This window comes from Magnolia sinica, chromosome 5 (assembly GCF_029962835.1).
Source record: "Magnolia sinica isolate HGM2019 chromosome 5, MsV1, whole genome shotgun sequence".
Classification (NCBI taxonomy): domain Eukaryota; kingdom Viridiplantae; phylum Streptophyta; class Magnoliopsida; order Magnoliales; family Magnoliaceae; genus Magnolia; species Magnolia sinica.
This window is the reverse complement of record NC_080577.1, coordinates 107,976,127-107,999,719: the sequence shown is the minus strand read 5'-3', so window position 1 is coordinate 107,999,719 and position 23,593 is coordinate 107,976,127. Positions and strand designations below refer to the sequence as shown.

General features: G+C 38.8%; 1 protein-coding gene across 8 annotated transcripts in view; it reads right to left on the bottom strand.

Annotated features, from left to right (window-relative positions):
• LOC131246626 (protein RST1) overlaps positions 1–23,593 on the bottom strand; it is a 93,426-nt gene that overhangs the window by 17,894 nt on the left and 51,939 nt on the right. For all 8 annotated transcript variants that reach the window (XR_009171453.1, XR_009171454.1, XM_058246938.1 and 5 more), the window contains 10 exons: positions 11,317–11,448; positions 11,140–11,221; positions 10,369–10,441; positions 5,297–5,465; positions 4,989–5,119; positions 4,810–4,901; positions 4,211–4,302; positions 3,867–4,082; positions 2,455–2,532; positions 1,767–1,949 (listed from right to left, as the gene is read on the bottom strand). Coding sequence is in view for 6 of the 8 variants with exons in the window: in XM_058246938.1 (XP_058102921.1) it covers positions 1,767–1,949; positions 2,455–2,532; positions 3,867–4,082; positions 4,211–4,302; positions 4,810–4,901; positions 4,989–5,119; positions 5,297–5,465; positions 10,369–10,441; positions 11,140–11,221; positions 11,317–11,448 (1,248 nt within the window). In the remaining 2 variants the exon portion in view is untranslated. The remainder of the gene's footprint in view (positions 1–1,766; positions 1,950–2,454; positions 2,533–3,866; positions 4,083–4,210; positions 4,303–4,809; positions 4,902–4,988; positions 5,120–5,296; positions 5,466–10,368; positions 10,442–11,139; positions 11,222–11,316; positions 11,449–23,593) is intronic.

Sequence of the window (23,593 nt, the reverse complement as noted above, 5' to 3'; positions counted from 1 at the left end):
TCCTTTTTATAGGAAAGAATGAGAGATTGGATAAGACCAGATTATCCGGTCATATCCCTATCTCACATCTAAAATCAAATTCAAAGTTGAATTTGAAATATAACAAAAAAGGAAGAGGCCGTAAGAAGCCTAAACTTATGCCCCATTGGCCTAGGTCCAACAAACACTTCCAACATGAACATGGAATAGTTGTATGACAGACCAAACAGTACAAATCACTGACCCATTTGTAGATGGAGCATAATCCAAAAATTACAAAAAGCAAATGATAGCAACCATCTGATTTTGCAATTGGAATTTGGACCACTCACTGTTTTACATTTAACCACCCATTTGATAACCTTCAATTGGATGGCTAAGCTTGCTAGATTAGTGTGATTTTAGAGACAAGCTCCATCCACAATGCACCCTACTGTATGGATGCTCTGGGTAGGCATAAAATCAGCGCCACAAGTGAGGATAAGCCACCGCCATTTTCTAAATAGTGGGGAACTATCCAGGATTATACCCTTGAGGTGTTATTTGATACTTACAGAGAAAGTGACAGTTGATATGCAGGTAGGTAGAAATTGTATGCATGGCATCCACCAAGACAAATTAAACTGTCCAAAATATGGAACCCACTGTAGATAATTCAGTGTCCCAAAATTAGATCAATGGACTGATCAGAAAATTTGATTAGTGGACATGTTTTTGTAGAATTTGGACTGTAGGATTTTCATTTCAGCCATCTCTTAAATATCCGTCAATCAGTAAGGTAGGAATTTAAATTGGTGTAAATTTTGTATCTGGTCCCTCTAAATTGGAGCCCACAATTTGGAGAGTTAATTTGAGTTTCTTACATGCCACATCTTCAATGCCATCAAGTCTGTACTGCAGAGTATTAAAGTTCCTTTTTAAGGGTTGAATGTGAACTATCAAAGCCGCGAAGCAGCAGCTTTCAGCAGCTAGGGTTTTGATTCATGGGGTTTTATATCAGAGGCAGCAGCTTGTAGCTGTAGTAGCCACATTGAAGGAAGGAAATGGAGGAGGAGGAGCAAGGAGGAGGAGAAGGACAAGAAGACGAAGAAGAGTGCATAACTCGCCTTGGTTAAGGGACTCATCTGAGCCATCGAGTCATAAGAAAACTCCAGAAAACCTGCATGATTCATGCATCTTCTATCACCCCACCAAGTTTCCCTCATATTTTACTTGGTGGGGCATAAAAACCCAGTCAACTAGCATCCCGAGTTAACTCCCCAAGTCGTCCAACCTTGGTTCATACATGGCAAGTAATCTTCTGGCTATTATTACATCTATACATACCACTACCTGTAAACGCTGTGTCTGTAAACATATTTTCTAACATTGACCTTAGCTGCAGTGATATTACATAATTTTGTGGATATCATAGGCACTCCAGCAAGGGTGCAGTTGGGGTCAAATGTTATAATTGCAATGAGCAGGTAAAAGTACAAGGAAAATTGACAATCACGCGACTCAATAGGGCACCCACACATGACTATACTGGATCGAACGTAGAAAAAAAATGTGATTAGGGCCACAGAAATGCACGCATTTATTCAATTATAAAACTCTACATACATGCATAGTTCTATTTTGCATATTTGTTCCAATAAATATGCACATTCACCAACATGTGAACAAATGCCTGGAATGCGCATATATGTGTGTACATCCGTATGTACCACAATAAGTCGGGTGATGTCAATGATAATGACGACAATGATGATGACATTTATATGTATGCATGAACCAGTGCGTACCTCAAGAAGTCCGGTGATGATTACGAATTTGTGTCTTGAATCCGTTGCATGTAAACAACTTGATATCAGTCCCAAAGAGATAGCGGCTGACCATTGCCTGTGCTCATGTTCATACTGAAACAACCATTTCAGCAGAAACTTTGATGCAGTAGATGTTACTGCATGGGCTGATGGAGGCAAAATCTGATGATAGCAAGAGATGTAAATGAAATGAGTACGAAGAACCCATTAGTTTAAAAACTAGGTAGGGAAATAAAATCACAAGTGAAAGAGAAACTACAGATATACAGTAATTATATCCCAAACGATGGAGATTCAAAGACTGTTTTCCACAGTTAAAAATATATGTGCCAGAGAATGTAATGGCTGGTTTAAACTCAGTATCAGATGATAACTGCTAAGTATCACCCATGTCAACGTGAGTTTTACTTTCACCAATTTAGAATCATACTGACAATATTTTATTATTATTATTATTATTATTATTATTTTAAGAATCATTTTCTTGGGATCAAAGAATTTAAAAAAAAAAATTAAAAATTTTAAAAAGAAGAAGTGATACTTAACTACACATGTTAGTTTGGACGAAATTTTAAACCATCATGTTTTCTCATTTAAATTTTTTTGTAAAAATGCATTATTTTAGGGTAGAACATGACAGATAACAGCAGAATATGGAGATTCTTACCATACACAGTGCACCAATGGCTAGTGCTATGTTCTCAGCAGATCGAGGAATGGATTCCTCTGCAATTCGACACATACTCTACAAGAAAATAAATAGAATAATTAGGCTGCAGTAATCAACAGATGCTTTTAATGGAATTGCAACAGCATTGCCAAGAGCCATGAGTGAGCTATGGAAAAGAACCAAACAACAGGTTTGAATGCAGTATTGGGTATACTAAATGACTTGATCACGAAAAGTTAAAGCACATGCCATATAAATCTGCTAGTTCCCAAACACAAATCAAATAAGATTGTTAATTTCCTAGTATTGAAATAAAATTCATTACATTGAGATTGAACAGCAATAAAATTAAATCTTAACATCAACATGGTATTCAGACTCAACACAAAAAAATCAATGCTGTTTGTTCATAGAGGACGAAGTTTTTTCTATGGAGTTTCTTCAAGGAAGAATAGCTCTTTGAGAAAATCCCTTCTTGGCTCTACTTTCCAATTGGGTGGCGGAAGTTAAACACCAATAGGAACAATATGGGAAATCCAAGGAGATCATGGTCAAGCATCAAAGGCAAGGTTTCTTGACCTGCAGGGAGTTGGTGATTCTACCATTTTATGAACACTTCAATAGCCCTGTTGTTGAAGGAGATTCTACAAATGCTATTGCTAGGGTTTTATGTTGTGCACCCTCTCCTTGGGAGGCATTAAACTCTAGTGTTAACAAAATTTAGGCCTTTTTTCTACTCCTCCCTCTTTTAGCATTCTATTTAGATAGGTTTTGTCATATTTGCTTGCTAAGGCAGGTGTTAATAGATCTGCCTTGTGTTTGGAGAATGCCCATCCATTATCTTAATATTTGTATTAACCTTGTATTTTGATTTTCTCCTTGAATAAAATTTTCCATTGCTTGTCGAAATAAAAATGGATTATCAATTCCAAAGAACCACAAAAAAAAGGAAGGTGAGCAGATTTTATTACCAATCAAGAACAGGTGAAGGCTCAATTACAATCAACAAGAAAAATATGGGAGTAGGCCCAATTACAATCATCATAGAAAGAAACAGGCTGAAGCCCGAAAACAATCAACAAAGAACAGGTCAAAGCCCAGTGAACCAAAAGCCAACAAAACACGAGCCCAGAAAAAAGAAAAAGAAAAAAGAAAGAGGTTGATAAGGCATGCCAGCAAAGCTAGAGAGCAATGGAGAGAATCAAGAGAATAAATGACACAAATAAGATACACAAGCTCTAGTGCAAGAAAGGCTACGTATCAAACATGCAGCTGAATTTCATGTGCCTTCAAAGGCTGGAATCATTGAAAAGTATGTAACAAATTCATGCACGATATAACAGACCGAAAACGAGTAACTATGAAGTAGCAAATACAGTGATCTGACAAAACAGGGACATGAAACAAACCTTGAGAATGTCATCGGCAGCCTTTGATCCTTTATTTGATACATTGGGAAGCACTTTAGCATCAGGGAACGTGATAACTGATCTCATCCAATGGTGCATGAAGGGCTTCCAGGATTGCAGTGAGAGCAGAGCAAGAAGAATATTTCTTGACAGTTGTAGAGATTCAGCCATTTCCATTAGCGCATTTTCATAGCTGACATGCAGTTTCAGGAATTCCTAAATACCAAGTGCAACATCCCACATTCAATATGTCCTGGGTTCATCTCAGGTTAAGATGCTCTCAACAACTAAATGAGACAGAACCTCATCTAATTCAGCAATATGCCATAACATCAAAATCTTACCTTTGATGTCCCTTGGCCCCTCATGTCTTTAGGATTGAAGGCAATGGATAACAAAGCCGCACCAGGTAACTCTCTAGCATCCCTGCTTTTTCCTGCATGTAGAAAAGATAATAATGGCTTACAGAACAAATTAAATCAAAGGAAGAAGTCACTGGCAGATTTTACATCAGAGGATAAAATCAAACAAGAATCGTGAAATAAGGACAGTCCCTATTCTAACGTTTCTATGTCCAATATCCATCTCAGGCATTTATGTCATTCACACATTTAAACAACTTAAAGCAAAGGCTGCCTCCTTCACTCTCTTCAGCCAATGCTAATAAATTGTTGATGTTGAGCTTCTCACGATGCAATGCAGCCATTCACAATGTAATGGAATAGAATCAGAAAGATAATGTTGTTATGTTGAAGGCCTCTGGTTCAAGTGTACAGATACAGTGAAGTAATAGGGCAACAAATCATGGAACAGAGTCACTTCGGTATAGAATGTAGCAATGTGCAAAATGGTGTTTTCAGCACTCAATCAAAATTTCAGAAGCAACAACATTTCATATCCAAGAAATTTCATGATACAAAATTTCCAGAAACATTACTTATACCTGAAGAAAACATGACCTGGGGAAAGACATCCAACAATTTTTCAACCTTGTTCACCATGACTCTTTTCTCCTTTACCAGTCTACGTCGAGTGCTGGGACCAAATGAGAAAGGTTTATCAGTATTGGCACCTTAATTATTGCCTTCATGAACAACATAATGAATAAAACATGTTCTTAACATGTGCTCAAAAGTTATAATCTTGACTTCCAAACTCTCCATAGCCCTGAGTACTTCAAGGTTATCTTCAGATATAAGTGACTCTATACTCCTTCTATGAAAATCAGGAATTCCTTTTCGAATATGCTCAACCTGGGAAAGCATTACATACCATCAGTAAGAACCTACATGACTCAAGCCATGAGCTAAAAGGAAGGCAACAAGCAGATAAATGATTTAAGAGATTCTGGCATAATAAAGAACGGATGGATTATTGTGCTCAAGTGCGATGTTCAAGTGGGCTGAGTACAAAGAAGCTACCAACCCCACCTCATAATGGGTCAACGATTCAAAGGCAGAGGTCCGCGCCTTTATCCATGTGGTTCCAGAACCAGTGTACCTAGATGTTCCAATTTCCCATAAAATCTGCATAACACTCTTTGAAGCTTCAGAATATGCTTCGGCATCCATTGCTCCCCATCTTAAAAGATTACATAAGCTGCATAATAAAAGATTATCTGTAACTAAACATGCAAATCTGGAAGTTAAGCGAGTTATTAGTAAAAAGTACACTCCATCAATCCTTGAATCACAGAAAAAGATATAGAACCCAAGCCAACTTTGAGACCATCCATATTGGACGTAACTACAGAAAATTTCAGTATATGGAGATATGAGAATATCTGATCATGTCGGATATCACTGTTTGCTTCAATGGTTTTCGGCTAAAATGATTACATAAGATGTTTTGGCCATATAAGTTATCTATGGAGTAGGCTCCTATACTAATCCATTAGAGTTGTTTTACCCAGCACGGATGAGGTTTGAACCTTAAGATCGAGCCACTGGCGCATGAAGGCCAGCCCCTTCATTGCACAATCACCTCAAAATTAGAGATCAACAGCTCTCTATCTCTATAACAAAATTAAATAGCTGCATTTGGTAGCATTAGTCACATGTAATGTGTCCTAACCTTGTAATATTAAATTTTCATCAACAACTACTTTCCAAGAGTAATTCCACTTGCAGTGCTTAATGCTAGAATATTGCATTCACAATTTAAAGATTGGGGTAGAATAAGATACTATGTCACAAATTTAATAAGGAAAATTCAATATGGTGTGCTTCTGTACCATTTGTTGGTAGATTTGGAGACATGTTCAAAATTGAATAAAGTTAAGATCTCCATTTCAGCCAAATAAATGGTGATTCTGTACATGGTTTGCAAAAGAAAATATAGTAGGACAAGGAAAAGTTCAATAACTTAACAAAATGCAAGTAGTGAACCTAGTGATAGGTATGAATGGAAGAGATGCAAGTGTTGTTGGGAAGGCACAACTTTGAACTCAACGGATTGGCAGATGAGTGGAGCTTTTAGTGTGTGCATGCTACACAATCACGTTAGTTCTATGTCAACCCTGAGATAAGAAGATCGTAAGATGTAATTGTGCTACTGCTTATGCTGATTCTCAACACACTTTTTAGGCGCCATTTAGATAACTCATTATGGAACTGATAATGCATTACAGCATAATGACTTTATATCCAAGGATGGTGTTTGGTTGATTACTTATAATTATCAGCTTAAGCTATTATGCAAGTATAACGCATTAATTTCTTAAGATCCTAATTAAATTTATAATCTAAAGCCATTTGTCGGTGTCCTTGGGTGGCCCTCTCTTCCCTTGCAGATATGTTTGGCTGTAGAGCTGGATCTTTCCCGTCCTAGTACTTGGCTTTCTCTTTGCATTGGCAAGCCGGCCTATCATCTCCGGGATGTGGTCATTGAGAGAATAGAAAGGAAATTAGCGCCTTGGAAAAGTTGTTTCTCATGCTTGGGTGATTATCTGACTTTGATTAAATCATCCCTCTCAAACCTCCCATCTTACTTCTTGTCAATGTTTCGATGCCTTAAGTCGATTATTTCGAAAATTGACAAACTCATAAGAGTCTTTTTCCTCTCTTTTCTTCTCCTCTTTTTCTCTCTTTAATTTATATGACTTTACATGGTCTCAGAGCATCCTTGTTGCTGATCTAATTGATCTTTCTCCCTTTGTCCTATAATTCTTTTTCTTTCTTTTATTTTTGGGTTTCTCCATCCCTTTCGTGCTGAAAATCTTTTAAGAAACCTAGAATTTCTTTTCTTTTTTTATTGTGTCGGGCCTTTGTATGTGAAAATGGGTGAAGTGTTTGTGATCTGATCATCACCTCTCGTGTGTGGGACATGTGGACGTGTGGCCTTCATCAGATGCTCTGTTTGTAATCATTAACCCCTGTGATTGATTGGAATGTGTGCATGTGTGGGCTGATTATTCTTTTCAAGTATGGTGTGCATACCATGTGAAGCACACAAGTTGGGTATTCGTCTATCATGAAAGGCCAGCTCGTGCTTGTATAAACTTGTAGTATTTATTCTAATCCTTTATTTCAATGGAGATTAAGAGTGATTTGAGAACTGGATTCACAAATCCACCTGATTTTTTAGGGTTTCAAATAACATCCATTAAATTAAATGGACAAACTATCTTCAGTGATCTAAATCCATCCAAGTGTTCTTAACTGCCAAAGGCAAATTAAAATATTTGACCAGTGAGAAACCCGATGAGAGCGCTAGTACATACGACCAATGGGTCCAGGAGAATGCTAAGATTATGATGTTGTTGAATGAAACCATCCATTACGTGCGCTGTACACCTGTACAGCCCACATCCTCATGTGTTAACAGGGCCTATGGTAGATAGACTTTGTATTCAAGGAGTAACACTTTTATCCCATAATTCTTATATACACCTGTGATGATAGAATGAATAGTATTAAATTTGGTATTACAATGAAATATAAGATATTTGATTATTGCACATTTATTTCGTATGTCGTATACTGTTGTTTAACACAATCTTGTGACACTAATGTTAACTAGATATTTAGTGGTCATGAAAATCATTGTCGTGAGGTTTTATCGAATAGAGTTCCACATTTTTTCAATTCTTTGCGATATTGTTCAATAGAAAACATTTCTTCAAGATACTAATCATGTGAAATTAGAAGAGCAACTGGCAATATGCCTATACACTGTTGGTCATAGTGCCAGTAATCGTCAAGTTTACGAGCTTCCAACACTTTCGGGAAACCATCAATCGACATTTTAACAATATCCTTGAGGTGATAGTATCGCTCTCATCTCATTACATTAAACTTCCTTCAACCAAAATCCCATCAGAAATTCAAGATAATCCAAACTTCTTTCCTTATTTCCAGGTAATTTATCTAACATGATACATTTATTATTCATTATTTTATGCATCATACTAATTAATTTCATTTCATTTGAAGAATTGTATAGGAGCAATTGATGGTGCACACGTCCTTATGCTCATTCCTAAATAGGAAGAAGCAAAAAATCACATCTGGAAAGGAGTTCTCTCACAAAATGGTATGGTTATGGTTCTCAAATGTACATACAGGATGGGGGAGGATTTGCAACAAATTCACAGGTATAGCAAATGACCTTATCTTCTGGTTTCCAAGTTCCCACAGGTAATCTGTTGTCGGAATTTAGAGAAAATTGCATGACTCTACAAAATAGGAACTTTTCAACAAACACCATTCTTCACTCCGGAATGTTGTGGAGCGCATTTTTGAAGTATTAAAGCAGCTTTTCCGATATTGAAGGTTGAACATTCATATCCATACAATACACAGGTCAAAATAGTAACTGTATTGTGCACTTTACATAATTTCATCCTCGTTGATAATGGCAAAAAAGATAAAATTTGTCTTGAGTATAATGAAGAAAGTTAAGTCAAAGAAGTGCATCTTCCCAGACATTGGATCATTTGAAGACAGAGGATGTATGCAATGATGTTATGTCCTCAGACGAAGTAGGTAATGCACTACGAGATAAAATTGCAGAAGCAATGTGAATAGATTATCTATGTTAATAAATGAGCAATGTCTAGCTAAGCATACTTGGATTTTATTAAAAATCTTTTATTGAACATCTTTTGAACTACAAAAATGTTTTTATTTCTTTGCATGTATATATATAAGCATGTGTGTCAACAATATCCACTACACGATGGACAATGATCATACCTTTTCTAGTATGATAAATATGGACCACCATTTTCTATCATTGATTAGATGATTAGGACCATGAGATCAAGGTCTTTAAAAAAAAAAAATAATGATCCACATTTATTATACCACGAAAGGTCTGGTATGAACTGCCTATCACATGGGATTCACCTTTGATTAACGATGTCTCTTAAAATTTTCATAGGAAATGGATAGTTCACATCGATTATAATAGAGAAGGTGCGACTATCCATCGTATGTGGCCCACCTCTAAGTGCCAATATTCTTAACATCCACTCTGATGTGATGATGCTAACCACCCAATCAATTGACAGGAATTGGACAGTCTGTATTTATCATACTAAATTGCCAATTTGACCCAAACTATCCACCATATGAGGCCCACCTTTATTGCCCATCCCTCTTTAAGGTTTCCCTAATATAAGTATCCTATCCAATCAATGGATGAGAAGGTGGACATTCCATACAAATTAACTAGGAAAAGTTCAATCACTAATGTAATTCTGCTCCTTTTTGTAAGTCATCATCCTTCTTTATCTTAGCTTTCTTATTGCAAGCTGCTTGAGGACCAGAGCATATCCCCAGAAAGTTGAGCTACAAATATCTTTTTTGCCACCCGAGGTACATACATAACATTCTGAGAAAAGTCTGATGGCTCAAGAGTTACATTATCAATATGATGAATGGTAAGAGCAGTATTATCCCCAGTGAAGACTTTTCGATTACCTTGTCCACCATGTAGTGCCCACCTTTGATTGTTTATCACTCCCAAAAGATCACCTTTTGATATGATGATCTTTAATCATCCAGTCAATGGTGGGGGGGATGGGTAATCAAAGGTATGCCCCATGCAGGATCTTAGCAATATATCAGTATGTTTTTACCATAATGACTCATAGAAATAATGAGTAACCAAATATATACATATATATAACTACTTTGAATTATAATCTCTAGTAGGATAACCAAACGGCTTACATTGCATTTGAAATTGAATGCATTACTGATTTATAAAATATAATGAGATAATGCATTATAATTATAATGACTCCAAAACATAAGTTGTGTCCAAATGAGGCCTTAATGTCTGCACATTCCTGGTACATGTCCAAGGATGTGAATGCATAGAAGTAATGGCTATTACACAAGCATCCTGTTTATATGCACAGCATTGCAACATTTCATATGCTTGCCTGCATGTGCATGCGAATGTTAGAGCGAGGGTTCAAATTAGAGAGAATGGAAGACCTCAACCAAAGACTTCCATAACTCCAGACAGACAAAGTTGCTCAAGTCATTCTTACCCATATGCAACATTGGGGTGTACAGAATAGTCCACCACATGCTTTGCAATGACATCCCAAGCAGTGTAAAAATCTGGGGAAAAAATATGACATGAATAAGACTTTTTAACAAAACTAGAATGTGTAAAATTTACAAATCCATATAAACACCAGAAAGCTAATTCATCCAAAAATGTTTCACTTCTCAACAAAGTAAAGCATGTTACTTCGCAATGTTAAGCTTAGGCTTATGTTTGTCAGGATTGGAAAAGTGTAGAACTTTTGGAAATGAATTGGCAATAGTATGAAGAACTGTGACTTCTAATATTCTGACAAGTTTGATAGAAGTTTGTAAAGCTTGAAAGCTCTGCAATTGTTGATCCCTGGTACAGCGATTTTTGTTCTTCCAGGATTTGCAACAAAACTACCTTCTCACCCAAAAAATGATCCTGATTCATCTTAGATTGTATTGGATTAAGTGAGCATATTAAGAAAAGAAAATCAAGGAGTTTTGAGTCGATCGAATCAACAAAAATTCCGTGAGCTTTTCAAGATAGGGAAACCCCTCGTGTCTTTGTGGACAGCACAAAATTGAGAATGTTTCAGATAACATGCATATAAACATGTGTGCCGTGTATGAGGAAATATAAACAAATAAGCAATTCAACTTTTTAATGATTTAAATATTTCTGTACTTAAATTTTCGCTATACTGATTCCACGAAACGCAAAGTGCATTTCTATAACTTGAGAAGAAAACGTACCAACTACATCAGAAAACAAGAAAGCTTACCAACCACATCAGCTTCACAAAGATGGCCAATACTTTCAAATCCAAAAGCTTTTATGGTGGGATCTTGGCTCTCAATGCAAGCCTGTTAATTAAGAAAAAAAAAAAAATACATATAAGAAAGAAAACCTTAACAGGACAAGCATAAGAATAAAAGACTCATTGTTTGGACCATCCTACCGAAACAGTCAATATAAGGTCAACACCCCTATCGGGATTTTGTTTGCAAACGTCGCGAACAGAAGCAGCCATGCTCATGCAAATATTTCTTTCAGAGACAAACTCAGAAAATGCCAATGGCTGCAAAATCCCCTACACATGGAAAGCAAAAGACAATTATCAAGAGAAACTCATACCAAGTAACTGCAGAAACATAATACACCCTATTGAAAAGACCCCAGAACAATCAGGACATTAGTCCGGAATCTTAATTCCTGCTAAAGTTATCCAATTGCTAGTAGCCTTGTACAATTGTTCCTACTAAATAATTCCAGGCTCGTCTGACTTCATTATATTACAGTAAAAAATACTATTGTTACTGCATCCAAGTTGACGTAGCAGTACACTACAATAGTTGCCACAGTTCAAAACTGACCGGAACAAAAGTGGGCCAGATATCGCAAATGAATTCACATGCGGCGAGCGGTGTTCGAGTTGTCGGTATCGCTACAAGTTTCGCTGGCCGGAGATAAAGATATAATATCGTTATCGCCGATAATATCGCCGATAACCGGAAATGCAGGGAAAAGGGGAAAATATGGAGAAAATGGTGGAATTTTTCAGTGAAACTTCAGGACATGCCTAAATACACATATTTATATATTCAGGAATGAAAATTTTGCAAAAAGAATGCTTTAAATTAGAAGTTTCCATTTAATGGGGGCCAAAAAAGTATGCGTTGTCGTAAGAAATCACTCAAACAGTAACCAAAATTAGTTTATATAATACAAATGCAAGCTTACAACAATTAAGACATACAAAAGTAAATGAATTGAAAAAAAATACACATTTCTGCCCATGTTTCATCCCCACATAGAGTGACGAGGTGGCTCGTAATCATTGTCCGGATCCTGTGGCAGTTGAGAGTAGTACTGCTCCTCAACATATTGGCAGTACTGTTCCCAGGTCATCCTCTGCTCATACCAATTGAGGAACTCTCTTATGTACCTCTGATAGTCATCCTCCCCAAACTGTACGAGTACGCCCAGACGTGGGAATTGCGTGACATACATCGACGGCATTTCCTGAGCAGGGTACTGAGGGAACAGATCAAGTCCAACCCCGACTCCTTGATAGTATTGCTGCCAGTCATACGGGTACCCCGGATATCCTCCTGTCAAAGGGTCATGACTCGAAGAACTATCTTCCGGCTGCCTGTACCCATGGGTAGAAGAGCGTGACTGAATGTCAGAGTTGTCATGGCCATACCCGTGATATCCCCCATGAGCATAAGGTGGGACAGAGGTGGAGCTCCCCTGATCTGAACTTATGTCCATAGATGACAAGCTGCGTGTGAGAGCATCAGCCGCGGTGCGTCCAGCTTTCTTCTTCGAACGACGCTCGAACATATATCTAGGCTCTGATGCTCTCGCCCTAGATGGTGGATGAGATCTATGATCCTCGTCCTGAGTGGCATGGTCAAAGCTCTGCTCCTCAGTGAACTGGCCAACGGATCGTTGACTCTGAGCCGTCCTGTACCCCCCACCACTGCCACCCCCATCCCCACTAGTACCACCTATACTAGTGCTGGTGCCTCTGTCCCCTCCCTCATCACCGTCGTCGTCGTCGTCGTCGTCGTCCCCAGGACCAGTGTCACGTGGGGGTTAAGTTTCATCATCATCATCATTCACTATGACTTGATGATGAGGAGGGGGCCGTGAAGATGCTTCCTCACTCTCATTGGAACGTGCCGAACGCTTCACCAAAGGATCAAAGGAGTCCGTATTAGCCGTCTGTTCATCAACTACCTGATCGACATCGATACCCAGAGCTGCTGCTCCCTCGGCTACCTGTGGAGTAGGGCCTCCATCTGCATCATCTAAATCAGCTGATTTGACCCACTCATAAAGTGGATCATCATCATCATCACCTATTTGTGCCATGTTACCTATAGACAACAGGTCTAACGGGTCTTGATTTTCCTCCATGTCTCGGTCTACCTGCAACTGCCTCTCTCTTAACTTCATATTGTAGTGGCAGTAAATGAGCTTTTGCAACTTCTCATATGCCAACTTGTTCCTCTTGCTAGTGTGTATGAGTGACCATGTGCTCCAATTCCTCTCGCACGGTGAGGAGGATACAGTCTGTGCAAGAACACGGACTGCCAATAATTGCAATGCGGGCGTGTTGACTCCGTACATCGCCTACCACTCACCTATATATCCATGAGGAGCTTGTTTTAGTTTGAAGTTTAAACAAAAAATGCAATTACCTAATTATATTACCATACTCACACGGCATCATTGTTTCAATCGATGCTTTTGCTAGTGCGGATGAGAACTTACCCCTCGCATCCTTAAACCGCAACAACTGTAAACACGGATTCACAGATCATTATTTTTAAACACCCATATTTCTAGAGGCTAAAAGGAAGAAATTTTATTACATTACCTGGTTACCAAAATCTGCTTGCGCTGTTGATTCTGGGAACAATCGTTCGAAAGCCTCGTGGACAGCCAATGTCAAATCTTGATTCTCATGGAGCTGACGTTTATAATGAAATTTGGGATTCAGGTAGTATGCTGAAACCCAAATATTAGTTACTCAATTGTATTAACATGCAAACAGAAGTGATGCTTAAAGTACTTAGTTGTATCAACAAACTTACCAGCTTGGTGGAGTGGATGCTCAAAAGTCCCAATCCATCGACGATCGATGATATTAATCACCCACTGACACGAAGTGGGGATTGCAGTCATTATCCCCTGTCTCATGATTCTCATAAGTTCATACATTAACCCCATCGAAGGCCACATCTCATTATCTACGGCGCGTAGGACCTTGTACATAGGATGCAGGAAGGAAACGACGTGGTGAACTTTATCCCAGAAGGTATCGGAAAGCACTATATTTGAACAGGTCTTTGCACCCTCAGTCTTCCTCTGATTCCACTCCATGTATCTCTCGGATCTGAACAAATTTCTGAGACCCACGCGGTGCCTGTATAAGCTGTCGAGTGCAATGAAGTTCGTGGCAAATCGTGTAGCACCTAGTCTAACGATGTCCCCTCCACAACACTCACGCATTGCAGCTAACAACCATGAGTGATTGTATATAAAGTTTGTCACTTTCCTCGCATCCTGGATGGTTTTCCTGACAGAATCCTTCTGGCCTATCTCCTCGAGCATTAAATAAATGCAGTGTGCCGCACACAAGGTCCAATAGAGATTGAACTTCTTCATCAATTTCTTCCCCGCCTTAACGAATGCACTACCATTCTCTGTCACAACTTGGATAACATTCTGGGACCCAACATCTCTAATCACTCATTTTAGGAGAGCATATATGTATTCGTGATCTTTTATTTTAGCCGATGCATCAATGGATTTAAGAAAAACTGGTTGTCCTCTATAGTACACCATGAAATTGATAATGGACAATTTCATGGGTCCCGTCCACCCATCACACATAATTGTCACCCATACTGCTTGTAGTTCGGCCTGAGTTCACGTACCTAAGCTTACATCTCCTCGTGCTCCCGATCGAGGTAGACGCCAAGAATCTCCTGTGGCATGGAACGCTTCATGTTGGGCCTGACACACTGCACCTTCTCAATCATATTTTTGAAGTGAGGACTGGCTGCTGCATTTGTTGGTACATGGTTCGAGATGAACCACTTAGATATAGCGCCACCCACTTTCTCCCTGAGCCCCTTACTCCACATATTTTTTAATATCTTTTGATTAACACCTGCAATGGGTGCATCTAGGACATGAGCGCTTTGCGTGCATCGTAGGCCATGTATGCTACCTCCCTCAAATCGTTTACTGCTCCCACCAGCCTCATGTCGGGATGATCCAAACGACGACCTACTCTCATCAAACCGTCTTCTTTACTCCCCCTCCCACTCTGAAGCCCGAGATTCATGAATCACTTGTCTAAAATCTCTCCTTTCTCGAGCCATAACACAGTCGTCGGGATACACGATCCCCTCATTCTCATCGTCATCTTACTCGTCGATAGCACCTAGGCCCCGTCTAATGCCTCGTAGCTCCTCCCTCATATCCCTCTCCCAATCATTCTGATGCAGCTTTGCGTGACTTCGCTTCAGTCAACACTCTTCTCATCTCCTCTCTCTCACTGACCTTGTTACACTTCGACAGTCTTTCACATTCTTGTATCCCCCTGTTAAATGTTCCTTTAGCCTAGACACTCCTCCACTCCATATCACTTGGCCACAATAGTTGCATATGGTTCCATATTTATTCCTCTCCACTAGTCATCCATGTTTCTACCCAATGTCCCTTGCTCCTTCTTTTCCTGATCCAGACGACATTTTGCTCCCTAGTAGTATACAAATTTGCAATAATCGACAAAAAAAGGTCCATCGGCTCGTATTCAGTGTAATAAGCCCAAATCATTTCAAGGGTTAAGATGTTAGATCAAATCAAATTTTGATATCCACCATTAAAATAACAATGGTCCTAAGGACCGTTGTACTGTTTACTTGACATCCAATCTGTTGATTAGGTCAACACTGCTTTTAAACTAACAGTAAATGCACAAATAAAAATAAATAAATAATGTGTGTGCAAGGTGTAATTTGAATGTGCCTGATTTATGGTGCAACTTACTATGACTCTAACATTTGCTTTGATTTTTTTTTATTTTTTTATTATTTATTATTTTTTTATAATTTTTCTATCTTAGTTACGTTGGCAGGAATGCCATATCAGGGAGAATCCCAAAAGAGCTGGGAAACCTTCGGAATCTAATCTCCTTGTAAGATATCAAAGCAAATGTTAGAGTCACACTAAGTTGCACCACTCATTGAAGTGTGTGGGCCACTTCAGGGTGTGATGATCTAAAGTGTGTGATGATCTGAACCACTCATTCGTCTTAAGGCACCATGAATTTACCATAAACGAATAATTACAATGATAGGATGATCCTAACCATGTAAGGATGTGGTGCAGAAATCATTGATTAGATTTTAGTAATTTTTGTGCACCATTGTTTTAAAGGGGAATGCCAGTATGTAGCACGTGGCAAGATCTAAAGTTAAAGTGGATCCACCATAGAAAACCGTTGTAGTAATCACAACCACCGTTGAAATATTTATAGGGTCCACTATGATGTATTTTTGAGATCCAACCTATTCATAAGTTAATATTGAGATAAATGAAGTGAAAATAGAAATATCAGCTTGATCAGAAACTTCAGTGGCCCATAAGAAGTTTTGAACGCTGGACGTCACTGTCCCCACTGTTTTCTATGGTGGGGTCCACTTGAACTTTAGATCTATCTCATTCTTTTTCTCATGTCATAAAAAAATCTCTCCAAATTAATGGGTGGTATAGATACAACACATGCATCATGGTTGGGTCCACATAGGGATCGATACCATGTGTTGAAAGGAATCGGATTGCGTACTGAGTTACTCAGTACGCTCTTATCGTACTAAGTAAAATCTGTTGGGCCCACTGTGAATGTATGTGGTTCATCCACGCCATCCATCCGTTTTCTTAGCTCATTTAAGCAGTTGAAACCAAATTTGAAGCACATACAAAGCTCAAAGTGGACCATAGAAAAGGAAACAGTGGGAATAATGATTTCCACCGTTGAAACCTTGCTAGGCCCCAGAGTGATGTTTATTTATCATCCAACCTGTTTATAACATTAAAAAAAACATGGATTAAGGGAAAACACAAATATAAGCTTAATCCAAAACTTCAGTGGCCCTCAAGAAATTTACAATGGTAGATATTCAATTCACATTGTTTCGGTGGTGTGGTCCATTTGAGCTTTTGATATGCTTCATTTTTTGGCTTAAATCATAAAATTATATGGTAATATGAATGGAAGGAATGGATAAAATATATAAATCACGGTGGACCTAACAGAGTTTACTCAATACGGTCAATCCGCCTCCGTGTTGAAACGGGTATCACCACTCAGGCTGCATTTTGAGCTGTGCTTCTGGGCGTCTTTGGCTACAGCTTTTATCTGTAGCCAATCCAGAAATCAGCTTCCCTCCTGATTTCAACAATACGTTCTAAGTTGGGCCCACTTTTCCCTTGCCATGCTCTGTGGGCCCCACCATGAGGTATGTATTTCATCCATGCCATCCATCTATTTTTATAAATTATTTTATGATAAGAAAAAAAAAAGGATGTATATCCCATTCTCAATTGGACCACATTAAAAGAAACAGTGTTGAATGAACTTTGACCATTAAAAACTTTTTGGGGACCATAAAGATTTTGGAACAACCTGATCTTTGTTTTTTCCCTTCATCTGAGTCTTCATGAGCTAATTAACAGATTGGATGTCAACTAAACAATACAGTGGGCCTTAGGAGGATTTAAATGGTGTATATCCAATCACTACTGTTTTCCCGTGGTGTGGTCCACCTGAGACTTAGATCTACCTCATTTTTTGAGGAAAGCTCTAAAATAATATTTAAAAATTAATGAACAGCGTGAATACAATAGATGCATCATGGTGGAGCCTATATAGCACCTGCCTGCACCAAAGTCCAAGCCGTGGTGGGTGGTGAGATTCCAACGGTGAAAGTGAAGCAACCGCTTGCATCGTCAAAGCCCACCTGTGGGTCCACCATGATTTATGTAATTTATCCACTCCGTCCATCTATTTTAACAGATAATTTTAGGTCTTGAGCCTAAAAATTAAATTTATCGAAACCTCAAGTGGACCACACCATAGGAAACAGTAAGAATTGAACATTTACCGTTGAAAACATCTTGGGGGCAACAAAAGTTTTGGATCAAACTTCTATTTGTTTTTTCCCTTCATCCATGTCCGTGTGATCTTATGAACAGGTTGGATGAGAAATAAACATCACCGTGGGCCCTAGAAAATTTTTAACGGTGGATGTCATTCTTCAAACTGTTTTCAATGGTGTGGTCCACTTGATCTTTTGGTACCCTTAAGTTTTTGTCTCAACCCCTAAAATAATATAGAAAAACGGATGGACCGCATGTATGGACCAGATGCATTCTCGGTGGGCCCAACTGAGTGTGCTCAGTACGATAAAAGCGTACAGAGTAACCCGGTACGCAATCCTATTCACCCCGCGGCCCTCCCGATCCCCAATTTGGGAAAAAAACCTCAAATCCCTCTCCCATTTTGAAATTTTCAAAAATTCCTTCCTTCCCACCGATTTCTCCGAGGTTTTCGACCGCAAATCTCTCTTCCTCATCACAAATTTTTAAAAAAAACCTCTATTTTCGAAGAAATCTCGGCCCGCAAGCGGCTTCCGCAGCTTGCAGAGGATTCTTCGACGGGAAAAAAAGAATTTTTTGGGGTTAAATCTTACCAGAAATGCCGATCTGCACTCGACAGCAGCTGAATCCGCGTCTTCCTCCAAATCCGGGCGAAAAAACAGGTATTTCTTTTTTTTTTGTGATTTTCTCGCCGACAACCCCCCCTTTTATCGATAAAAGTGGGTTGTTGGCTACAGTTCCCACCCGTGGTTGGTGGGAACAGCGATATATCGGACGTATTTTGAAAATACCGATAATATCGGCGAGATTTCGGCGAAATCTGGAAACGAAACGAAATTTTGGGGTTTCGGTGTCGCTGCACTGGCGACACCGAAATTATCGGCGATATTTCGATAAATGAATTCACTTTCAGTATTCAAAAGTACGCGTGCATTCTGGTCAACTAATGGCATTAGCATCTTCATGAAAATGAATATACATTTTTATGATGCAAAAAAGGTCCACATTCTGATTGAGAGCCATTGGATGACTTCTACATGTGAAACGCAATGCAATGGTGAAGAGTGCATATAATTCTCAGCAGTGGATCGTTCTGGACATATCAATGCTGGATACTTGGTCGAGGATCACAACAAGGAGGCCTTTTACGCATTGATTGTTGGGCCTCAATTGAATTTGTTGGCCCTAATCATTTTCCTTAATTCAATTTTTACCCCCCAGGTTAGACGAGAGACATTGTTTGGTTATTTACATGGGTCGTAGCATGTAGTCACATAGTGTAAATCCCTTGTAGCGTACACTACAGGGGTCATAGCATGTAGCGTTTGTAGCGTACGCTACAATGTATTTTTATTTTTTTAAGTTTTGTTTTTTAAAAGGTGTAAAACTCACGTCATAAAAATTAAAATTTAAAAAAAAAATAAAAAACTTAAAATGTAAAGTTAAAACCAAACTTTTCTATGTTTACTTCCACTTAAAATGGCGCTGATCCTTTGTTAAAGTTCTTGTGAAACTCACACACTAAAAAACCTTAAAAACTAAAAAGAAAAAGGGTTTCGAAAACCCCTCTTAACCTTCGGAATTTTATTTCTTTTCATACTTGTGAGTTGTGACTTGTAGTTTCAATTACATATTATTAATTAAAATGGTTTGCTTAGAAAGTTGTTGATGCGATAATTATTTGATTATTGATTTTTTTCATAACTTTATGTATGTGGATTAGCTTCTGATAAATAATAATTAATAACTCCTTTGAACATGCTTATACCTGAAAAAATGAATCATTTGTTAGACATTTTTTATATTTTTTGCTTTTTTCTTACTAATTATCACATTTTCATATTTTTAAATTAAAAAATAGAAGTATTGTGTAGCTTAAGCTACACGCTACACTATAGAGGGCTGAACGCTACGCAACAAGCTACCAATATTAAAACATTGGTTTGTATTGTGGGTCATAAAAGTGCGGAATCATTTTATCAACTTTTCATTCACCTCGGGGTTGTAATGAAGATTTGGTATAAATTCCTCACACTTTTTGGCATCAGCTAGGTGATTCTCAGTTTAATTAAAGATTTGAACCTCATTTGGAATGGAGGGAATGCCAGAGACAAAAAAACAAGCCTATGGTGCCTTTCCTTTGCAAGTGTTGTGGTCTATTTGGTAAGAGCAACACAATCGAGTGTCTTGTAATAGATCTTTAACATAAGGGCATGTTTGGTTTTCCAATTTCCAGGGTAATTCAAAGAAAATGTGATGCAGGACATGAAATTAAATATGAGGTGCAAGATTTCAAGCTTTAGATCATACCAATTTCTTAACAATCACAAAAAAATAAAAAAAAATAAAAAAAAAAAATCACATCCCACATACGTTCAAGCATTCAACAAGGGGAATCTACGGGGGTCCAAGCCTACACACGTTTAGGGTTGGATCAAGTAAAATTATAAACCAAACAATACCCAATGGAGTGTAGATTCATCCAATCCTGCAAAAGATTGTTCCCCAATCCAAGAGATTCACCATGTTTCAAATAGGAGAAAACTTAAGGTTTGCAAAAGTTGGAAATACTTAGAATCTGGGATTTTCTAGGGTTAGGGTTTGGGATTTAAGGAGAGAGGAGAGAGAAGAACCTGAGAAGGATTTTGCATGTGGACAGCAGGCCCACCTGGACGCACGTGTGTGGCTGTCTAGCCGCATGTGTATGAAGCCCACGAAACCGGAAACAGAATCCTTGGTTGTGGATCGGCCAGGGGATGCCCACTCTCACACCGAGTTTTGCGACGATTCGCCTTCCGATGTGTGTGTGATGCTCAGCAAAAGTTTCAGCCCCTCTGGTGGGCCAGAATCTAGAAATCTGCTGCAGTGGGGAACTTCAGCATAAAAAAGGATAAATCTGAAGAAGGGAGGGCTATGGAAGATGGTGAATATGGGGCGGAAGAGATGGGGATGATTTGAGATAGTTGTGGCTTCGCACCACGGTAGTTAGCCCTTCGAGGAAGGGAGGGTTTCGCACCCAATTAACTTCTTCAACTCAAAGGAATAGAGAAGAAAAAATGCAGAATTTTATTCATAAGATTCAATAAAAAAATAAAAATAAAAAATTCTACATGGTGTTGCCTATTTATAAGAAAACCCTGAACCCCAAAAGCCGCGCCATGTGCACACATTAAGACTTAGAGACTAAGTAACAAAAATAACAATTAATCAACACAATCAAAACCGTTCATGATGTTTCTAATAGCAATAATAACAAAATCTCAAAATCCTAAATCATCTAGGGTAGTGGGCCCCGATCATGAGATCCAATGGTGGGATCCACATGATGATTGGGTCCACTCCAATGATCCATAGCACAACCTCCTACCTAAGAGGTCCTCTGTAGATGTCATCATCAATCCAGATCGATAGCGAGACCGTCCTCCTCCTTGAGTACGTGCGCAAGGTGGGGGCATGCGTGTGCACATGATGTCCCCATCAAAATGAGTCATCATTATCTTTTCAGAGTGTTTGGTTAAGAGAGAATTACGGCACAAAAAACAAGAGTTAAATACACATGTAAAGTAAACAAGTAAAGGAAATTATAATCATTACATACCAAAAAGCCCATTTTTACAGTGATGCCCCTCTAAAACAAACAAAGGTATAATGTAATCATTGTAGCCAAATGTACATGATGTTACCCAGTGTTCGAAATGTCAATACTATCGGCCGATATATCGGCCGATATTATCGGTATCGGGCCCCACCGAGACGAAACTCCTCCGATAATCCCGGGAAGATACCGAAAATTCCAAAATCCAGATATCGGCCGATATTATCGTCGATATCGCACGATATATCGTCAATATCACCGATACAACCCACACCGTGCGATATCGCAGTATTTCCGCCTCCATTATTGTCGGAAATAGACAAACAGACAAGCCGTGCGTTTGCAGGGGACTCACGAGTCCCACTGTAGCCAACAACCCACAACCCACATCGATAAAAAGCCACCATGCCGGGTTGTGTAGAAAAAAAAAATTTTGAATTAGAAAAAAAGAAGGAGAAATCGGAGAGTACCTGTAGCTGTAGGCTGTAGCAGTGATCGGAGGTGGGCCATTCGAGAGAACGTCGGTTCGAAAGTGTTGTGTGCGTGAAGGAGAGGGAAATAGAAGAAGAGGGGCGCGATTTTCATCTGAAAACCCTTGCGATTTTCATGTGAAGGAGATGGAAAGGGAAACATTCGTTGTGGTGGTTTACACAGTACGCGCTTATTGTACTTAGTAAATTCAATTGGGCCCACCTTTAATGTATGTAGTCTATCCACGCCGTCCATCCGTTTTCCCATCTAATTTAATGGGTTGATCCCTAAGTTCAGTAGCCAAATCGCTATTGAATTGATGTCACCAAGCTTTGTGGACCCCACCATAGAAAACAGTGGGGACAGTGACATCCACCATTCATCAAGCTTATATTTTTGTTTTCACTTCATCTCTCTGTATGTTAACTTACGAATAGGTTGGATCTAAAAAAAACGCATCATGGTGTGCCCTATAAATATTTTAACGGTGGGTGTGACTGCTTCATCGGTTTTCTGTGATGGGTCCACTTGTACTTTAGATCTATATCATTCCTTTTCTCATACCATAAAACGAGCTATAAAAATGGTTGGATGGTATGGATACGACACATGCATTATGATGGGGTCCACAGAGCTTGGTGACGTGGGATACTGATTTTCACCGCTGAAACCTTTCTCCGCCTCTGCAGTGATGTTTATTGGTCATCCAAATCGTTAAAAGGATGATACAGATGTGGATGAAGGGAAAATACTAATATAAGCTTGATCCAATCATCCAAGTGACCCTCAAGAAAATTTCAATGGTAGATGCTCAATTCAACAGTTTTATATGGTGTGGCCCATTTGAACATTGTATATGCTTTATTTTTGGGCTAAAGCCCTAAAATTATTCGGTAAAATGTATGGACGGATCGGATAAAATATCATCTTGATCAAAAACTCTTGTGGTCGTCAAAATAAGTTTGTAATGGTGGGCATCACTCTCTCCACTGTTTACTGTGGTGGGGTCCACTCGAGCTCTGGATCTTACCCATTTTTTGGGTCATGCCATAAAATGAACCATTCAAATGTATGGACGGTGTGGATACAAAAAATACATTATGGTGGGACCCACAGAAGTTGGTGATGTCCATGGTCACGTCAATTGGGTTGCGTACTGAGTTACTCAGTACGCTATTATCAAACTGAGTAAACTCTGTTGGGCCCACTGTGAATGTATGTGATCTATACATGTATGTGATCTATACAGGCCGTCCATCGGTTTTTCCATCTTATTTGAACGGTTGAGCTCAAAATTTAATCATACCCAAAGATCAAGTGGACCATACCATAGGAAATAGTTGGAATAATGATTTCCACCGTTGAAACCTTTTTAGATAGACGGTGTGGATTTGTCATGGGTCCACTTGAGATTTGAAAAGTTCATTTGAAAAAATAAATGGACGGTGTGGATATAGATGCATACATCACAGTGGGCCCATGGTTA